The 20,630-nt window shown below is 41.5% G+C and overlaps 1 protein-coding gene across 4 annotated transcripts in view; it reads right to left on the reverse strand.

The window, feature by feature from the left end:
* Positions 1 to 16,679, reverse strand: part of C27H6orf89 (chromosome 27 C6orf89 homolog) — a 36,088-nt gene extending 19,409 nt beyond the window's left edge. For 2 of the 4 annotated variants that reach the window (XM_020912551.2, XM_020912550.2), the window contains exons 1-3: positions 16,595 to 16,679; positions 6,603 to 6,810; positions 5,934 to 6,147 (exon numbers count right to left, since the gene is read on the reverse strand). In XM_020912551.2, coding sequence (XP_020768210.1) covers positions 5,934 to 6,147; positions 6,603 to 6,791 — 403 coding nt within the window. In that variant the 5' untranslated portion in view covers positions 6,792 to 6,810; positions 16,595 to 16,679. Of the gene's footprint in view, positions 1 to 5,933; positions 6,148 to 6,602; positions 6,811 to 8,266; positions 8,332 to 16,594 lie in introns of those variants that run through there. The other 2 variants (XM_070456526.1, XM_070456527.1) reach the window with 2 other exon arrangements.
* Between the last annotated feature and the right edge of the window lie 3,951 nt (positions 16,680 to 20,630).

Here is a 20,630-nt window from a genome sequence, read left to right on the forward strand (position 1 = left end):
CTCACAGAATTTCCAACAACAAAAGGAGAAGAGACCAGACTTCACTTGGCCTCCATCTGTCTGAAAAGGTTTTGTCTGCTGTGTGCTCTGTACAAATAGCTGGCGCTGTCACACCACAGAGTGAGCAAAATCTCACTCATGCTGGAAAATTGCCAAGAGCACACAGCAGACCATTCCACACCACCCTGGTCCACAGCTTTTCTTCAGTTACTGAACACACTGCATCTCACCTCTTTTCCGCCCTCCTTGGCATCTATCCACTTGTCCTCCAGCACCAGACAGAAAGGAAGTTGGATGGCAATCCCTAACTTTCTTTTGATTTCCAAGGCTTCTTTACTAAAGGTATCCTCCTCATATAAGCTATGTCTGTTATACTAAAAAAACTGTTGTGCCAGAGAACTGAAACGCCACATTATTAGAGTTCGATAAAACACAGGTCCTGGATTCCAAATTATCACTGCGATTATGGCATCGTTTCACTGTGTGAGATGTCAAAAACAGTCTTGCAGACAAAACACAGCCTTGAAGGTAAGGAAGGCAGAAACTGTAACCTCCCAGGCTTCTCTGTGAGTTGGGCACCCTGCAGAAGAGCGGTGAGCCAGGGCCTGTCAGGAGGCTTCCTGGTGCCTGAGAGTCGTTTGCAAAGGAAAGGCACCCAGGCTGGCTCGCTGTGGACAATCGTAACATACTCTGGAATTTGAAGGGGAGAGTCCTTTTACACAGACTATTAATCTGGCAAAAAGAAAAAAAAAAAAAAAATATATATATATATATATATACATCTTTCTTTCCAGGAGCACAAACCTCCCTATGGGTACAAAGGATAGGGAAGAAGAAAGGCACGAAGCCAAGACCAGCCCCATGAGAGCGGGGTGGGGGTGGGGACTGTGTTGTTCGCTGACCTGTTGAAAACAGTGCCTGGTGGACAGTGGGGTCTCGATACATACTCAATGAATGACTGACTGAATGAATGAAACTTTGACTTTTCAGAAAATTTAACAATAGGATTGGGCTTCCCAGGTGGTGCTAGTAGTAAAGAATTCGTCTGCCAACGCAGGAGATGCAAGAGACTCAGGTTCAATCCCAGGGTCGGGAAGATTCTCTGTAGTAGGAAACAGTACCCCACACCAGATTTCTTCCCAGGAGAATTTCATGGGCAGAAGAGCCTGGTGGACTACAGTCCACGAGGCCGCTGAGAGTCGGACATGACTGAGCCAACACACACACAATAGGATTAAGTCCATCAGGAGAAAAAAAATCAGACAATCTAAATTTGGAGAAAAATCTCAAAATAAGAATTAAATAAATATAACCTCATAATTTCTTAGATGTCTCATATTAGAAATGTACCTAAGAGAAGCCTGCAAAGCCCACAACGAAGCCTCTGTGACAGTCACTGGTGCGTGCTCAGTATTTAATCAGGCTATGCTCCAGGAGCTCATTTTGCTTAGCACTTCCGGCTCCCTGGGCATGAGGCAGGGGTGAAGCCTTGACCTTGGCCAGGCCCCCTGCAGGAGTGGCAACAGGCCCAGAGGCACTTTCATACACCATAGGGATGGAAAGAACCCAAGAAATCATTTTGCCCATAGCTCTGCCATCAGGAAGCAATTTGTATGAACAATTCCAAACTGTAGAGTCCACCTATTTTTGTAAGTTCTCCTCGTATAGAAATTTCTCTCTAAATGTGAGACTTCAGCTAAGTTAGTCAACCCCCTTGCATATCAGCTTCCTCATCTCTCAAATATTAACATAAAAATGCGAACTGTCTTATGTGACTGCTGTGAAGACTGAGGAATACAGGGTGCAGTACATGACACAGTGCTGGTATACACACTGTAATTCTTGACAGAGCTGTCATCACTTTACTCTTCTATTTGCAAATAAATAGGTCTGAGCACTTCATCTCTGAGCACTGGCCTGGACTCTAAGTCTGATTAGTTCTAAGTCAATAAATGATCTACTATTCCCCAAACTCCTTAATATTGGGAGATCCACTTAACCACCCCTTGAAAGTTCATGGATACATAAGGTTCCAGTTACGCAGTACAGATACAGAGATGCACCGTCTAACTGTACATGAGGAACTGTCCCAGGCCTTCTCAGGATATATGAGTGTTACAATAAAAAATCAGAAATGCCCAAGTAAACAAAATAGTTCAGTCTAACAGGCTGGAACCTAGCTCGTCTGAGGGCAAAGGCAGCAGGCAGTAAATGTGATGTGATGGAAAGAGTGGCAGACTCGAGTTAAGAAACTAATGTTCAAGTGCTAGTCTGTTACGCGTAATTGGGTAAGCGAGCTATTCCACCTCTCCCAGCTTCAGTTTCCTCTTCATAAAACGGGAGCACGGAAGCAACCTAAATGCCCATCAAGAAAGCAATGGATAAAGATAAGGTACATATGTACAATGGAATATTACTTGGCCATTAAAATGAACGAAACAATGTCATCTGCAGCAACATGGATGGACCTAGAAATAGTCATGCTGAATGAAGTCAGTCAGAGGAGAAAAATTGTATGATATCCCTTATATGGGGAATCTAAATAGAAATGATACAAATAATCTTATTTACAAAACAGAAACAGACACAGATTTAGAGAACAAACTTATGGTTGACAGAGGGGAAGATTCCAAGGTGGAGATAGTCAGACAATTTGGGATGGACATATATATACCGCTGTACTTAAAGTGGAAAATTAACAAGGACCTACTGTATAGCACACAGAATTCTGCTCAATGTTATGCAGCAGACTGGATGGGAGGGGAGTTTGGGGGAGAATGGATTCATGTACATATATGGCTGAGTCCCTTTGCTGTTCACCTGAACAATCTCGACATTGTTAACTGGCTACACACCAATACAGAATAAAAAGTTTAAAAAAAAAAGCAGGAGTATGTACCAGATCAACTCTAATATTCCTTTTGAGCTCTAAGACAATGGTTTTAGGGAAGGATAAAATCCAAGAGGACAGATGGTGGGGTCAAAATGGATATAAAGGCAGGAGGCGGGAGATGGGGGTGGGAGAGTGGATAAGAACTAAAAATGTAAATGTGAAGGGAAAACTATAGGTTAATAAGAAAAAGGATTGGGACTTCCTGGTGGCCCTGTGGCTAAGACTCAGAGCTCCCAATGCAGTGGGCCAGGGTTCGATCCTTGGTCAGCAAACAGAACCCACATGCTACAACTAAAGACCCTGCATGCTGCAACAAAGGCCTGGCACAGCCAAATAGAATAAATGTATCAGTATTTTTTTAAAAAAGAGAGAGAAAAGATTAAGTCAAATAGTAAGTCAAGGCTTCTAGGTACCTCAGTGGTAAAGAATCCGGTAAAGAATCTGCCTGCCAGGGTTCCATGACTTACCAGCAGTGGACTCTCAGGCAAGTGACCTAATCTCAGTGTACTTCAGTGTCTTCTGTAAAACAGACAAAAAACCAGAACCTACTGCCTAGGAATATTGTAAAGATCCAATGAGCCACCACACGGAAAGCCCTTTGAACAGGGCCTGGCAACTGGGAAGTACTAAATAGTCAGCTTGGTTATTTTCTGCTACGGAGTGGGGTGTCCACATGACTCACCACAGAGTCACTTCATCCACCCTATGAAGAAGATTTAGGGGCAGGGTTTCCTACCCAAGGCTGAAACCTAGAAAAACACAACCCCACGTCTGTTGCCTTCTGTTCCCTGGGCAGAGTTGAGAGGGCAAAACGCCGGTGGCCGGGAGGAACCCAGCAGCACCAGTGTGGCGCCTCCGGGGTGTCACTGCTGCCCTGGCAAGGAGCGTCAGGTGGCCCTCGGGGGCACTCAACCAGCCCTCAGGGAAACGGTGCGCCGGAGGGCTTTCCTCTGGGGAGCCACACTCACTCTACATTCTCCCTCGACATTTACTAAAGGTACTGCTAAGCAGTCCTAACTGAAAGGCCGCTGCTTTTTGGTACATGACAACAGGAATGATAATTTACCTTCTTTGCTTTTCTGGCCCTCTTCCAGGACCAGCAGTTTGCACTTCTTTTTTTGGGGGGGGGGGGGGCACCTCACAGGATGTGGGATCTTAGTTCCCTGGTCAGGGATCAAACCCATGTCCTCTGCAATGGAAGCGCTGAGTCTTCACCACTGGACCCACCAGGACGTCCCTGCACTTCTGTTACCTAATTCTCCCCAACATGTTTCCATTCACCCCTTATTTCATTATGCATTCTTAAGCTTCCCTCCAAATGCTATGCAAAATGCTGTTAGATGTCTACAGCTTCCCAGAAATATGAGACGTAGGAAAATAGGGTAACAAATCTCAATTTACAAGTAAAAGCAGTTCTGTAGTAGAATCAACAACATTAAAGACCTAAAACCACACCCTTCTCTTTACAAGTGCACTCTAAGGACTCATTTTATTTCAATATGCAAGGCAAAATATTCACTTGGAGTTGCCAAACAACCTGGCTTGTTGAACCTAGCTTGTTGACAAGACACTGATGTTTCTTGAATTTTTAAACTCTGATACACAGAATGAGCAATCACTGTCCACTGACTATGTTTTCTTAACTCAAGAGTCTGTGGAGATGTAGTTTATAAAACGGGGAGAAAGAAAATAAATGCCGTGAACGTGGTCCTAAAAACTGCGGACTTTCCTCCCATGTGCCACAGAGCAGAAGATGAGCTTCGGTAGGCTGGGAGGGGAAGACAGGACAGGGGCTGATGCATCCGAGGAAGCAGGGCAGGCTGGCCTCACTGACCAGTTTCTCTGGCTTTTTCCCCACGTGCTCTGGACCTCCCTGATAAAGAGCTGGAGCTCTGTTGATGACATTTCAAAAATAACCCTCCCAATAAACATAAGAAAGCTATATCTGGAATTTAAAAGTCTAAATATATGAGTTGATTAAAAAAAAAAAAGAAAAAGACTTACGAGGTGGGGTTTTTGTTTTACAATGTTCCCTTCCTCTGATTTTGATATAATTCTGGAAACTTCTTCAGGATTTCCCCAAGTGTACAAAAATAACTTTCAAAGGAGACTCAAACCAAGTGATGATTTTTATGACTGATTAGGTCTTGGCTTAAAGAGTAGCACTATGATTATAAAGCTTGGTTTCAACTACTAACTTTTTTTTGGAAAACAACATTGAAGAGAAGACCAACAGTTATGTTGAAGCCTAAGGTTTTAGAACCTGGTTATACAAAGTTCTATAATCCATTTGTGGTGTTAATATACATATTCTTTCATACAGGCGAGTAAGATAAACAGATAATAGATGACTAAAATAAAATCCCCAAATAATATCCCTCTCTTCTTTCTCAAAAAGTAAATTTCAAGTCTTACTGCATCACACTATTTTCAAAAAAGCAACTCCTCAAATGGTCTATTGGACCAGGAATTTCTGTGCTACCATAGCATTGTTACTAAATTAAAGTGTTTCTTAAATTCAACTTTTGGCAAAGTTGTATACTTATGAGCACTACGTAAGTGAATTGTGAAACAGAAAATATTTAACTGAAAGAGAGGGATACACCTAGACAAAAACCTAGCCTAACAGGCTAAGGACTATTAAGGGGTTGGATTCAGATGCTTTCAACAAAGCAATAGCTACTTATTAAAATATCTATTATGGATAGGGATCATAGGAGAGAAAATGGTAAAGATACACTCAAATCCTTCCTATGAGGAAAAACTCTCATCCCCAACATGTGTGTTAAGAATCAGGGGGCTTGAACTTGACAACACCAGATGTGTTTCTCTGACAAGTTTCTTCATCCTCTGAGCCTCAGTTTCTCAATCTGCAAAATGGGGTAATAAAACCCATTCCCACAGAGTTTTACTGAGGATGGAATTAAATGAGACAATAAGGGAAAGTGTCTCTCATTAGATGTCAATAAATGTGACCTTCTTTCTCATGATATACTGCCAAGAAAGCTGTATCTAGTAAGTAGTAAATGTAGTGTTCTACCTGGAAAGGGTCTGTCTTCATTACCCCCATGCAGAGGAACTCCCTTATTTTCTGGCATATACTTCTTGGTAATGGGCAAAGACATCAGCCGGATGTGATGGATGAGTGAGCGCCAAGTGTAAGCTCCGGAAAGCACTGGTTCAGGTGGTAACGGGCTGAAAGGTTGAATCACAAAGTAGGCAGTGAGCAAGATTAATCCCAGGGTTATGAAGACCTACAAGGAAAGACAGGAAATGGATTAATAATGGTCCCAGCAAATGAAATACTTTAATGCCAAGGAAAAAAAAAGTAACAGGCATTTTCTACTATGTCCAGTGTGTTTTAAGAACTAATCCTTTTTCATAAACAAGTCATTGACATTCACTTCCAAAAGGATTTAAAGCTTGACAACTGTGAGGACTGCAAGGCTCACCAAGTTTATATCACATGGATCAGGGGCCATGTTCACTATTTAAAAATATATACAAATATAGCTAACCATAAGTACGCAGCTTTCATCTACAACATTTAACAAAAGAGTCAAGTTTCCTAATCATATATGGTAATAAAGAGTAAAGGTCAATTAACTCATAGAAAAACCAAGGTTCAGTGGTGGAATCAGTCAGCAGCAATATCTGGGGAGAACACTGATGAGTCTGTGCTCCGTCTAAGCTATTTCCAAGTCTTTACCTTGTACACAGCTAGAAGGAGGGGGTACTGGGGTGGCCTCCTCTGAGGTTCATTCTTCTCCAGCAGCTGTCTGATAAATTTTTCAATTGCCTTCTCTGACATGCCACACTGATGGCCCGTCTGTCTTACCAAATCAACAGTCTCTGAGAGTTTGTCATAAATGCTGAGCTCATTAGCGGCAAGATCCATGTCTTCCAATGCAAAGTCTCTGAGAGAGAGAGAAAATAAATGTAAAAAGGTGGTTTCTTTGAAGTACTTCCTTCTCAAAGTTACATCCTTTAGAACAGTACTTCTTGGCCACCTGTGGGGAGGGACCAGTTCTGTGTTTTTCCCAATCCACTGCTGACCAATTCTTTTGTAAAACATAATGAATATGTCGAGATAATGCCAAGATGTGATACAAATTTTTAAGTGTTTCTTAATTGTGGGCTGTATATTGTCACCCTGCTTATTTAACTTATGTGCAGAGTACATCATGAGAAACACTGGGCTGGAAGAAGCACTGGGCTGGAAGAAGCACAAGCTGGAATCAAGATTGTCAGGAGAAATATCAATAAACTTAGATATGCAGATGACACCACCCTTATGGCAGAAAGTGAAGAGGAACTAAAAAGCCTCGTGATGAAAGTGAGAGAGTGAAAAAGTTGGCTTAAAGCTCAACATTCAGAAAACTAAGATCATGGCATCTGGTCCCATCACTTCATGGGAAATAGATGGGGAAACAGTGGAAACAGTGTCAGACTTTGTTTTGGGCTCCAAAATCACTGCAGATGGTGACTGCAGCCATGAAATTAAAAGACGCTTACTCCTTGTAAGGAAAGTTATGACCAACTTAGACAACATATTAAAAAGCAAAGACATCACTTTGCCAACAAAGGTCCGTCTAGTCAAGGCTATGGTTTTTCCAGTGGTCATGTATGGATGTGAGAGTTGGACTGTGAAGAAAGCTGAGTGCCGAAAAATTGATGCTTTTGAACTATGGTGTTGGCAAAGACTCTTGAGAGTCCCTTGGACTGCAAAAAGATCCAACCAGTCCATCCTAAAGGAGATCAGTCCTGGGTGTTCATTGGAAGGACTGATGCTGAAGCTGAAACTCCAATACTTTGGTCACCTCATGTGAAGAGTTGACTCATTGGAAAAGACCCTGATGCTGGGAGGGATTGGGGGCAGGAGGAGAAGGGGACGACAAAGGATGAAATGGTTGGATGGCATCACCAACTCGATGGACATGAGTTTGAGTAAACTCCGGGAGTTGGTGATGGACATGGAGGCCTGGCGTGCTGCGATTCATGGGGTCACAAAGAGTCAGACACGACTGAGCGACTGAACTGAAATGAAATGAATTGTGGGCTAGTGACAAAAGTGGTTTACAGACCAGCATTGGTTCCCAAACACTTTGAGGAATACCAATTCAGAGCACAAAAATAAAACCTTAATGGGACTTTGAATACTAGTGCCCATCCAAAATGATTTTTTAAAAATAAATATTAAAAAAAATAATAATAATAAATAAATAAATAAATATTTGTCTGTGTTGGGTCTTAGTTGTGACACTTGGGATCTATGCCGTGGCATGAGGGATCTGTTAGTTGAGGCATATGGGATCTAGATACCTGACCAGGGATCAAACCTGGGCCCCCCACTTTGGGAGTGAGGAGTCTTACCTACTGGACCACCTGGGAAGTCTCCCAAATGATTTCTGAAACCAATCACAGGAGATCTGCTACAGGTAATTTACTAAAATAAAAAGAAACAGACTATGGAAAGTGTTATTGATCAATTATTTCCTTCGTTTCACATCAAATGAACCTTTTAGCAACACGAGAGGAGGAACTGACCACTGAAGGCAAGATTTACTGAGGAACCTGCTGATAAGATTCGTTCCTGGCTGAGCCAGGATTTCAGACAACACAAAACCACGGCATGAGAGTGCTTCACACTTGGCAGGTTGCAGTCCTCATGCTTTTCAGCAAACAGAATTTTAGACAACAAAGGGCATTTCGTTTGTATTTTACATGTTTTAAAAACCTAAGATCTATATAACTCATTTTAAAATTCAATTTGTGTTCGCACAGTTATTTTAAAGTCAGGTCGTTTCACAATGGCCATACAATAAAAGGCAAAAACTAAAGGCAACATAGAATTCTCCCTGGATCACCTGTAAAACAAAATAAGCACTTCTCTTTAAAAAGCGCTTGGGCTACAGAACAGTGTTTCTCTTCACTTATAGGAGGGAAAACAGCACTTGGGATCTATGCTGTCTTCTGCTGGTCGGGAGTTTTGTTGTTGTTGTTTCCATGAGGCAGAGGGTCCTCTTATTTCACTTTAGGATTTCATCCCTAAGGTGTTTCTAACATGGAAAAGCACTAACACGGAACAACTATCCCTTCGGTGAGGAGATGCCGCCCTCTGTAGAGCAGAAGACCACAGCCAGGAGGCTCCAGCAGAGGCGGCGGCCTGCGCTGCCACGGGCCAGCACGCATCCTGGTTCAGCTCCGCCGCCAGCAGCGCAGCTAGTCCTTAACTGCCTGCACAGTGGATCATCTAGAGAGCTTCTCAGGGATGCTCACACCTGGGCCCCGACCCAAGGCCGACTAAATCAGAGTCAGACTTCAAATGGTGGATTAACAAACAGGTAACCTAGATTTTGAGGACTGGAGTGGCGAGAAACCCCACACATTTTAAGGGACACAATCTTCCTCCAAACTCTCTGCTGTTGTTCAAAGGGTTTTTTTTAAAAGACCACATAGGGCTTAATTTTAAGGTTCATGTGAAAGGGTGGTGAAAGTCTATTTTTTTAAAGTGTGTATTTTCGGGAATTCCCTGGTAGTCCAGTGGTTAGGACTTGGCTCCTTCGCTGCCAGGGGCTGGGGTTCAATCCCTGGTTGGGGGACTAAGATTCCATAATCTGTATGGCATGGCCAAAAAAAATAGTAACATAAAATAAAATGGATATTTTCAACAAATGGTGCTGGAACAACTACATATCCACATGCAAAAGAACGAAGTTGGACGCTTCCTTATACTACAGATAAAAATTAATTCAGAATGGATAAAAGACCTAAAACTAGAAAACAAGGGGGGAAATCTTTATAACACTGGATTAGGCAATGGCTTCTTAGACAGGATGCCAAAAGCACAAACAGTGAAAGAAAATTAAATTGGACCACGTCAAAATTAACAACTGTTGTGCTGCCAACGATACCACGGAGAAAGCAAAACGGCAACCTACAGAACAGGGGGCGACATCTGCAAATTACATACCTGATAAGGGACGGGCAGTCAGAGCTCATGAAGAATTCTTACAACTCAATCATAAAAAGATAAACACCCAATTAAAAACGAGCAAAATACTTGAAAAGATATTTCTCCGCAGAGGATATACAAATGGCCAAGAAACTCATGAAAAAATGTTTAACCTCATTAGCCATCAAGGAAGTGTAAATCAAAACCCCAGTGAGACACCACCTCTCATCCACTGGGATGGCTATAATCAGAAAGTCAGAGAATAACAAGTGCTGGCAGTGGAACTCTTGTACACTGAGAGTGGGAATGTAAAATGATGCAGCAGCTTTGGAAAAGTTTGGTAGTTCCTCAAAAACTCAAATACAGAGCTACCATATGAGCCAGCAACTCCACTTTTAAGTATGTATCCATGACAATTTAAAACAAATATCCACACGAAAACTTATTTAAGCCACAGTATTCATAAGAGCTCAAAAATGAAAGCAATCCAAATATCCAGGAAAGGATAACAAAACAGATTTCAATAATATTCATACATCATGGAATGTTCATGGAATTCATGGAATATTACTGAACAATAAAAAGGAATAAAATACTGATACATGCTACAACATGGATGAACCTTGAAAACATTATGCTAAGTGAAAGAATATAATTATATGACTGAATTTATATGAAAAGTCAAGGACAGGCAAATCTATAGAGACAGAAAATATTTATTAGAGGTTGCCTAGGGGAGGGGGTGGGGAGGAATGGGGAGTGACTGTTAATAGATACAAAGCTACTTCCCGGAGTGACAAAAATGTTCAAAACAAATTATGATTGTTGCACAACTCTGTGAATAAACAAAACCCACTGAATTGTATATTTTAAATAGGTGAATTTCACGGCATACATAAATTATATATATATATCTCAGTAAAGATATTTTAAATGTGTATTTATAGAATTTTAACTTACCACTGTTATGGCATTTATTATACTCACTGCTATGATCTGGCTAAGTCACTTGGCCTATTTCCTCATCCAAAAGACATGAGGACTGAACCAGAATGTTTTTAAAAGTTTCCTCTATAAAAATAAATAAATAAATAAAAATTTAAAAGTTTCCTGTAGCTCTAAAATTCTAGGAGTATATGACTATTTCAGGAAGTGCAAAATGATAATATGATACTGAATACATACACTTCTTGCAAGCTGTACATCCTTCTTCCCTGAGATTCTGACACATTTCCCGAGTTACCAGAAGGACTGTTACCGATCTAATGAAGTTTCTACAAGCACATGGGGGGTCTTGGTAATAAGCCTTCCTTTTGCCTTTGGTAAAATTAGTGGTTCTCAACTAGGGGCAACTCTCTTCCCCCTCCCCCCAGGGGTATGTGGAAAGTTCGGAGACATTTGTGATTGTCACACTTCAGGGGTACTACTGGCATCTAGCGGATATGATGTTAAACAACAACAAAAAATCTTGTCCCTTTAGGTCAGACTAGCAGAGCAGCTCCCTTGCTGGGATCTCTTCAAAGTCAACCCTCAACACAAGGGTTTGTATTAAAAAAACAAAAACAAAGAACTTATCCCTTAAAAAACAAAATCAAACACAAAGTCAGGGTTAAGCATCAAGTATATTCATCTAGACTGAGTGAAATCAGCTGAAGCTTGATGGCAATCCCTTTCTCTCTAGTAAGAAGGTCCAAACCTGGCAGAAATGAGCTTTGCCACAGAGAGGTTTCTACGAGTGAGCTTGACTCTTAACAGTGGCTTATACCTGCAAGGGCATAGGCAGAGTGACCTGCAGAGTTACAAAAATCAAGGTATCATGCAACACGCTTTATACACTGAAATGCCAGAAGCCTGGGAGTGGGACCCACGTGTGGAAGTTTTCAAATCTCTTTCCTGCTGATCACAGGCAGACCCCCAATCAGGAGACACTGCTGTGGAACAGTACTTCTCAAGCAGGGTGATTCTGCTCCCCAGGGGATGTCTGGAGACCTTTTGACTGTTAAAACTGGAGGGGTACTCAACCTTTCCCAATGATTTTTTTCTTCTCCATGCCAACTTCAAAGTCCCAAGAAGAGGGAAACCAAAGGGAACAGACAGGAAAACCTGGAATTTCTACTTTCTCTCATAGTCACAACTCATGTCTTGCAGCAAGTCTCCTAGGCCTGTATTTACTTCTGATCTTGAACAAAACAATTTCTTACATAACAGAATACCACCTTCGGTGGGGTAGACACGCATTAGCACACTTGGCAATAGACTGAGAAGGATACATTTTTCTCCAAATAAAGCTACACATAAACACACAAATAAAAACTGTAGGGGCACTACAAGCATCTAACGCATAAAGACTAAACCTCTTATGATGCACAGGACAACTCCCGGTAACAAAGAACTCAAAATGTTAAGAGTGCTGAGGTTAAGAAATCTTGCTTTCAAGAGAGGCCTGGGGGTTGTTAATGTCTGAAGGATTACTTCAGGAAAAGGAGGAGGCAACTGACAACTCTGAAGGGATGTTCTCCACAACTCCTTCTGACTCTCAGTCTAGGAAGACACAGGACAGAGACATAGCTGGTAGAATGACTCTGACAGAACTCACCAATAAAGATGTTTAAGGCAGAAAACAGGATAAGAGGTCAGACAAAATGTACATTTCTCCTTTATATTGTTTAAAACAGAATTTCTCTATTGACATAAATATGTCCTGAACACTGATATGACATCATCCTGGATGTCAAATCCAAAGCTGTTTCCCCAAATAAATGGCTATACCATCCAGGCAACTCTTAAGATGCAATACTGACTCATCTAGTTAAAACACAAAAGCTGTATTCAGAAAGAAAGTGTCAAAAACCCATCTAAATATGTCCCAATCTTCAACTACTGGAGGAATATACAGAGTACCTAACAATAAATTTTCTTTTTCCCCATACTAGGTTTTTTAGTATTATGCTAGCTATGTAGTATGATAATCCATTCTTCAGTGTTAGGAATATATTCCATTCTACTCTTTCCAGTGATTCTCATTGATTAAAGATGTGTTTCATTAAACTGGAAAAAAATGTTATCAATGACTTGTAATAAAAACCACTAAGAAAAAACAAATTCCACATTTAAAGATAAATGATAAAACATTAAAATGATACAATTTAAAAGAGGAGCAATCTAAAACTGTAATAACTGCTTTAAATTTACAATTAAGGGAATTCTACTTTTATGCACTCTTATCATCAACGTTCCTCTTTCTGGACCTCTCTGCTCATTGAGACTTGAAGAGTCTAGTGTTTTCTTTGCTCTCTGAAAATATATTGCTTTTCTCTCAATTTTTTATTTTGAAAAATTTCAAGTCTCTAGAATAACTGTAATAGTACAGTGAATGTATATCCTTAACTTAGATTCACCAGTTGTTAACAAACATTTGGCTATATTTGCTTTCTGTCCAACTCTTTTTTTTTTTTTAACCAGAACCATTTGACATTTATTAATGTAACACATCATGAAATCACTTCTAAATGTTTCAACATGTACCTCCTGAGAATAAGGGTATTATTCTATATAACCACCAGCATCATTATGATAACTATTAAAATTAATAATTCTCTAACATTACTTAATATCTAGTCCATGGTCAAACTTAAAAAAAAAAAAAGGAAAGAAAGGCCATACAGCTTTTTAGAAATCTAGGCACCAACCAGTGATCACATATCACAGTTAGCTGTTATGTCTCGCTGTTCTACTTAAATCTACAACAGATGCTGGTGTTTTGTTTTCTGGCCTTTTATGACACTGACATATTTGAAGCAGGAACCCCCAGATTTTTAAACATATCTCCTAGTCTCACTTTTTCTAGTTTCTATGGTAAAAAAAAAAAATCCTTCCTATCTAGATTTCCAGAGCTTATATACTCTTCCTCTCTTCGAAGTTAAGCTCTCAAAAAAAAAAAAGTTTCCCTTCCCTCTCTTGTTTCTCAGGGCTCGGACCATTTGTTTCTTTTCCCCTCACACCACGGATACTGCTTTCACTAAGGTCACCAAAGGCTTTCTTCACATGCCAAGTCCAAAGGACACTTTTTCAGTTATCTCTGCAGCAGCTGCCATTCCCATCCATTATCTCCCTCAAGTGCCCTCAAATCTTGGCATAATTCTCTTGTTCTCATTCTCTCGGAATGTTGGTATTCATCACGGATGTCCTTGACTGTCTCATTCCCTCCACGGCTTTAGCCACCAGCTTTAGTGATTCCTAAATCTCTTCTCCAGTCTAGAACTCTCTCCAAAACTCAAGACCCATCTATCTAATCAGCTACCAGACATCCTGGCCCAGATTTCTTATAGTCCCCTACATGTTACGTGCCCATACCTGACTTATTAATTTTCCCCTGCAAACTGTTTATCCTACTATATTCCTTTCCTTAAATAATGGAAACATCAGTTCTCCAAATTTAAAACCTCTCCTCCTGCTTCCTCATCCCCACCAATGAACCAATCACCAAATCCTCAATTTTATATCCTGTATAGCTCTCACATTCATCACGTCCTCTTTAGCTCTACATTAGTGGCAGTCAAGGTCCTCAATATCCCTCCCATAGACCATCACAAAGATATTTTAATTTCTATACTTCCAACCCCTTTTTTCCTTTCTGAGCCAGTCTCTACAAATTATTTTTCTAAAACACAAACTGGCTCACATTGCTCGTCTATTTAAAGCACTTTAGCACTTTCCTTGACTTCCCACGCCCGGCTAGGGAACAATTTAGCGTGGTGGTTAAGAATACCAGCAATGGAGTCAGAAAAAACTGAATTCAAACACTAGGTTCTCCATCTACTCTGTGGCCATGAGACACTGTTTTAACCTCTCTAAAACTCAGTGTTTATCTATAAAATAAGGATAATTGTGCCTTTCCAACCATGTTGTTAATCAATTACAAGGTGATATATCTAAAACATTTGTCTTATTACTCAAATATGTAATAATGACAATAAGACGAAGTCCAAATTACTTAGCATGACCCGCTGGTTACTGTCTATCTGTTCTGTCTCATTTCCCATTCTTCCCTCACATTCTTTGTTGCCACATTATTTCACACCTTTCTGCTTCTGTACACATAATTTTATCTGTTTACAAAAACTATCCCCCCGTGCTCTGTCCAATGAGTGAACACTATTTCTGCCCTTTGAATCTTAGACCTTCATTTCTGCCCTTTGAACCTTAAACACAACCCTATCACTTTGTATTACATCTATTCCTGTCTTCCTTGCCACGAAACTGTTTCTTGAAAGCAGATTTTTTTGGAGAAAATAACAACACAAACTAATAACAGACATGGAAATTCACCTCAGAGACATGGAACCTTATCACTGCCTGTTGAACAAATTTATAGAAAGACCTAAAGTAATCATTTTGTTCCCAAACTAATGGTTTATTTTACTTCTTATTTTTTTTAAAAAATACATCAGCCTAATGAGAGTTTAGGTGAGCAAGATAGGAACTTCACATTTGGATTTTTTTTGTGTGTGGAGCTTTAAGTAGCTGTGGAAGAACTGGGATTTGAACTGGGTCTTGAAAACTGTTTTGGTCTAAAGCAGAAAGGGCAAACAGGGCCTGTGGTATTCAAACTGGTATACCAGTTTGATATGAACTTCAGTCAAAACGTCAGTGTAGCAAAGCTAAATTTAGGTTAAAGCATGTCCTTCCTTAAAGGGAAACTGTCATAACTCAAACTCAAATAAGCAAATTTATTAAGGGAGAAATGTCCATGGAAGATTCCACCATGGGAACAACCAAATGAGCAAACAGGAAAAGCCAGAAATTATTCTGGAAATAGTCTCTATTATGAGTGAAAGTTAGTTGCTCAGTCTGTCTGACTCTTTGCGACCCCATGGACTGTAGCTGGCCAGGCTCCTCTGTCCACAGAATACAGGACAAAAATATTGTATTCTCCAGGAAAGAATACAGGAATGGGTTGCCATTTCCTCCTCCAGGGGATCTTCCTGACCCAAGGATCGTACCCACTTCTCCTGCATTGCAAGTGGATTCTTTATCATCTGAGCCACCAGAGAAGCCTCTATCATGAGAAGAAGGCCAAATACCCTAAAACTGGTGTACTGATAAATACCAAGTATATGCAGGCTCTTAGACCAGAAAAAAAAGTGTGACTTACAGGACTAATGATCTTAAAATACTAGGCAACAGGAAGCAGGCGAATTTCCTTGTTCTAAATGGAGATTACAAACAGCTCATTTAATCAGGCCAATAAACCAAGTCATATTCCTTTCTGAAATCCGAGATGCCATGTTTGTCATATACCAAGACCACACTTAAAAAAAAAAAATATTCCTTCCCTAACAATGATCAGAAAAAGATATTTCGGAGTGGGGCGGGAAATCTACTGTAAACATTTAAAAAAAAAAAGAACTCTACAAGGGCAAAGAAATATAGACTTTGCTAGGTCCGCTATTTTGGTCACTACTGTGACCTCGCGTAACAAGTCCAATTAGGGTGAAACTCTCTGCTCTCCCCGGCAGAGCCAAGGGAAAAAAAGGAGAAGTCTTAAGAAAGTTGACCCCGGGGGAGTTGGTGAAGGGAGCTGTCAGTCCGCAAAACGCCGAAGGCTCAGAGAAGGGGTCAGCGCAGGGGCAGGAGAGGCACTGGCGCTGAAAGGTGAGCTGCGCCAGGATTTTACAGACGGGTGCGGCGACAGTGTTGTCACGAAGCTGCCTCCCCCCTCCCGGCCTCGGGCCCCAGTCACTCACATGCGGGGCCCGCGCCCCCTCGGGCTCCTCCCGCCTCGGGGAGAGCAAGCCGCCGGGCGAGGAGGATAGGCCGACAACTTCCTACTTCCGGGCGCGCAACCCGGAAGCAACTCCCACTCCACAGGCGAGACAGCGCCCCTTCTTCCAGTCGGAAGCTTCCGCCAGAAGTAGAACTGGCGATGTCTCGGAGAGCTTGGGAACTATCACGAGATCTGGAGAGTACGGCTTCTTGCTCCCCCTGGCGGCCAGTTCTTCCCTCTCGGTCTTCAATTCTTGCCGGCGGTCTCTTTGTGAGCCAACGCCGACTTCATAGCTGAACTAACTCAATCAGTATTTGTTCCTCCTACTATGTGACAGGCAGCGTGTTAGGCATTAAGAGATGGAAGTGGGAGAGGTAACGTAAATGGTGGGCAGCCCTTACCTTTGAAATCTAAAAGAAAGGCAGGCAAACAGATCACTCAAATTTACACACGGCACACTCATTAATGTTTACTCTTTGCCAGACATTACAAAGGACTTTATATTCGTGAAACTGCTTCAACAACCTTCATTTACCCTCTTACTAACCAAGCTGAAGTTTATGGAAAGGTTAAATTGCTCGAGATTACACTGGAAACTCGCTCTGCTCAGATTCTGATCTGGAACACGTCCTGTGTGAATGTTGAACTGAACTGGATAAGGCATGCCTGCTCAGTCATGTCTGACTCTCTGCGACCCCATAGCCTGTAGCCCTCCAGGCTCCTCTGTTCATGGAATTCTCCAGGCAAGAATACTGGAGTGAGTTGCTATTTCCTACTCCAGGGGATCTTCCTGACCTTGGGATTGAACTCGTGTTTCCTGCATTGCTGGCTGATTCTTTACCACTATGCCACCTGGGAAGCCCAACTGCATAAGGACGTGGTCCCTAACATAGGTTATTGACAGTCTACTTGGTGAGAAGAAAATCTGAGACAAGCATTTAGACAAGGATGGAATGTGGCACCAAATTAAAGATCAAGAAGAGAGAAGGAGAGTCTACTACAGACGGGATGAGTAGAGAGGAGAAGATGGAATAAGAGAGATTGGGTGAAGTTTGGTAAAGCATTGCAAGGAAAAAGACTTGCTTGGGCAGAAGTCTGAGAGTGGGAACGCTGATTCCACATATAAGGCTTGTTTAATAAAATAGTCCAAAATCTGACTGGAGAAGTCAGTGAGTGGTCAATGGTGAAGGGCCTTCAAGCTCAGGCCAAGTGATTTGGGATTTTAATAGGCAAAGAGAAACCATTTAATACTTCATGGCAATATCTTGTAGTATTTCAGATGAGGGCTTTGGCTGCTGTGTGTAAAATGGGTTACTAGAGGGAAACCAAAGGGCAGGGAACCCAGCAAAGGAGCTTCTGAAATAATCCTGGTGTTAAAGGTCTGAAACAGCAGTGGGAATGGGAAGAAAAGAATACAATTTGGGGACCTTTGGAAAAAAGAGTTGACATGTTTGATGATGTGTCACTTAACAGGGAGCAGAGATAAAGAGGATGATCCTTAGGATTCCAGCTCAGAAAATGATGTTATAATTTTGTTTTTAATAAGGGACATTAATTTAGAAGACACATTAAACTTAGATACAGAATAAATGAAGTAAGTACAAGCTGCAATCTAATAGTGAACTTAGAACAGTAATCTAGGCCTCTTTGTCAACTCTGCCCTGAAGTCACTGATACTTAATGTTCTCTTGGGAATAAAAAGTCCAACCAAAGCTGAGCCTCTTGAGTAAGGATTTTGGAATGAGCCAGCAAGGTGCTGTCTTATGCTTCTGTTAAACCCCAGTGCATCTTCATCATGCCCTAAGCCTCCCAAGATATGTAGTAAGGAACTACATAAGGTCCAGAGAAAGGAAACTCAGATAACGACAGGACCAACAATGAAAACTTTTCCACCCAGCTCAAGGGCCATAACGAGGGCACGAACACAAGAGTGCAGGAAGTGTAAATTAATTATACCTTATATTAGCACAGCTCTCATCAGTCTAAAATATAATTTTCTTTTTGTAAAAAATAATTTTATTCATTTACTCATTTTACTCATTTATTTATGGCTGTGCTGGGTCTTCACTGCTGCATAGGCTTTTCTCTAGTTGAAGAGAGCCGAGGCTACTCTGTGTTGCAGTGCCTGCGCTTCTCAATGTGGTGGCTTCTCTTGTTGCGGTGCGTGGGCTCTAGGTGCACAGGTTTCAGTAGTTGTGGTTTCCAGGCTCTAGAGCACAGGCTCAGTAGTTGTGGCACACAGGCTTAGTTAGTTAAGTTAGTTGAGGTGGTGCATGGGATCTTCCTGTAGCAGGGATTGAACCTTTGTCTGCTGCATTCCAGGCGGATTGTTTACCACTGAGCCACCAGTGGTAAATATTTAGGGAAGCCCCTAAAATGAAATTTCTTGTTTATTATTCATTCAGTGAGCATCCTGTGTTCGTTCAGTCCTCTGCAAGAAGGGTACAAAGATGAACAAGGCTCAGTTATTCTCTCAAGGATCGCACTGTCTAATTTGACCTTTACAACCTTGTATACCCTTATTCCTGCTCGGCAATTAAGGAAACTAGGATTGAACTGTGGTCAAGAGCACAGGATCACAGCTATGGTACTTTGAGCAAGTTATCTCTGTTAGTCTCAGTTTCCTCAAAGTAAAAGGGGGAATAGTGATATCTACCTCTTGTGGGTTTAAAGATTAAGTGTTGTTAAAAGTTCAAAACTAAGCTACAAGGATATATTGCACAGCACAGGGAATATGACCAAGATTTTAATAATAACTATAAATGGAGTATAACCTCTACAAATTGTGAATGAGGAAATTTTCAAGTCTGAGTTCCATTTGTGTTTGATTTTTAACAGTGTGAAAGTACACAATAGTGCTTACTGGATGCCAGGTACAAAGTAAGCATTCATTTAACTGCCATTATCAAGTGGCATTCAAAGCATTTACAGTATGTTCACTGACCCCATTTCTTTCTTGTCCTCCCTTCAAACCTCCTCTCATTGTCTTTGATAATGTGCAAACACTCCTAACAACCTTGGACTACCATCTATCCCAGCCACAGTCACTCTAATCCTTGCTTCTAGTCCTGACATATTTGATCTTCATTCTCCTAGCTTTTCCCTTCCTTTATCTCTGATTTTCTTCCCAGTCCTTCCCTCTTCCCTCTCCCCAGACACTTTGCCTTTGGAGACTCCAAAGTTTGATGCGAAAAGTTGACTCATTGGAAAAGACGCTGACGCTGGGAGGGATTGCGGGCAGGAGAAAGGGACGACAGAGGATGGGTTGGCTGGATGGCATCACCGACTCGATGGACATGAGCTTGAGTAAACTCCAGGAGCTGGTGATGGACAGGGAGGCCTGGAGTGCTGCGATTCATGGGGTCTCAAAGAGTCGGACACGACTGAGCAACTGAACTGAACTGAAGTTTAATTTGCTTTATGGCTATGGGGCTATGGACCTGTTGTTGCTGTTTAGTACCTAAGCCATGTCCAACTCTTTTGCGACTCCATGGACTATAGATCAGGCTCCTCTGTCCATGGGATTTCCCAAGCAAGAATACTGGAGTCGTTTGCCATTTCCTTTTCCAGGGGATCTTCCTGACCCAGGGATCTATCCTGTGTCTCCTGCATTGGCAGGTGGATTCTTTACCACTGAGCCACTTGGGAAGCCTGGCTATGGACATATAAGCCATTTAACTGCTGAGTCTCAGTTTTCACATCTGAAAAATGGGAATAATAACATCTACTTTACAGGACTGTTTTGCGGAGTAGATAACATAATAATGTTCAAGTGCTATGGAAATGTACAGCGCCTTACATTAGTGTTAGTCACTGGCAGCTCTCATCTCTATCCCCTTCCATCCTCTTCCTCTTCTTGGGCCTCAGCACTATTGTGGGACTAAGAGTCTTCCAAACGGAAGGTTAGGCTTTCACTCCAATAGAAGTGCAGATTTGCTGGTCGCTTACGCCTCCCCATGTCTAAACGAACCAATCAGAGCGTCCATAGAATGGCGCGGTCTTTCTCTTTCTCTCGC

This window comes from Odocoileus virginianus, chromosome 27 (assembly GCF_023699985.2).
Source record: "Odocoileus virginianus isolate 20LAN1187 ecotype Illinois chromosome 27, Ovbor_1.2, whole genome shotgun sequence".
Classification (NCBI taxonomy): Eukaryota; Metazoa; Chordata; class Mammalia; order Artiodactyla; family Cervidae; genus Odocoileus; species Odocoileus virginianus.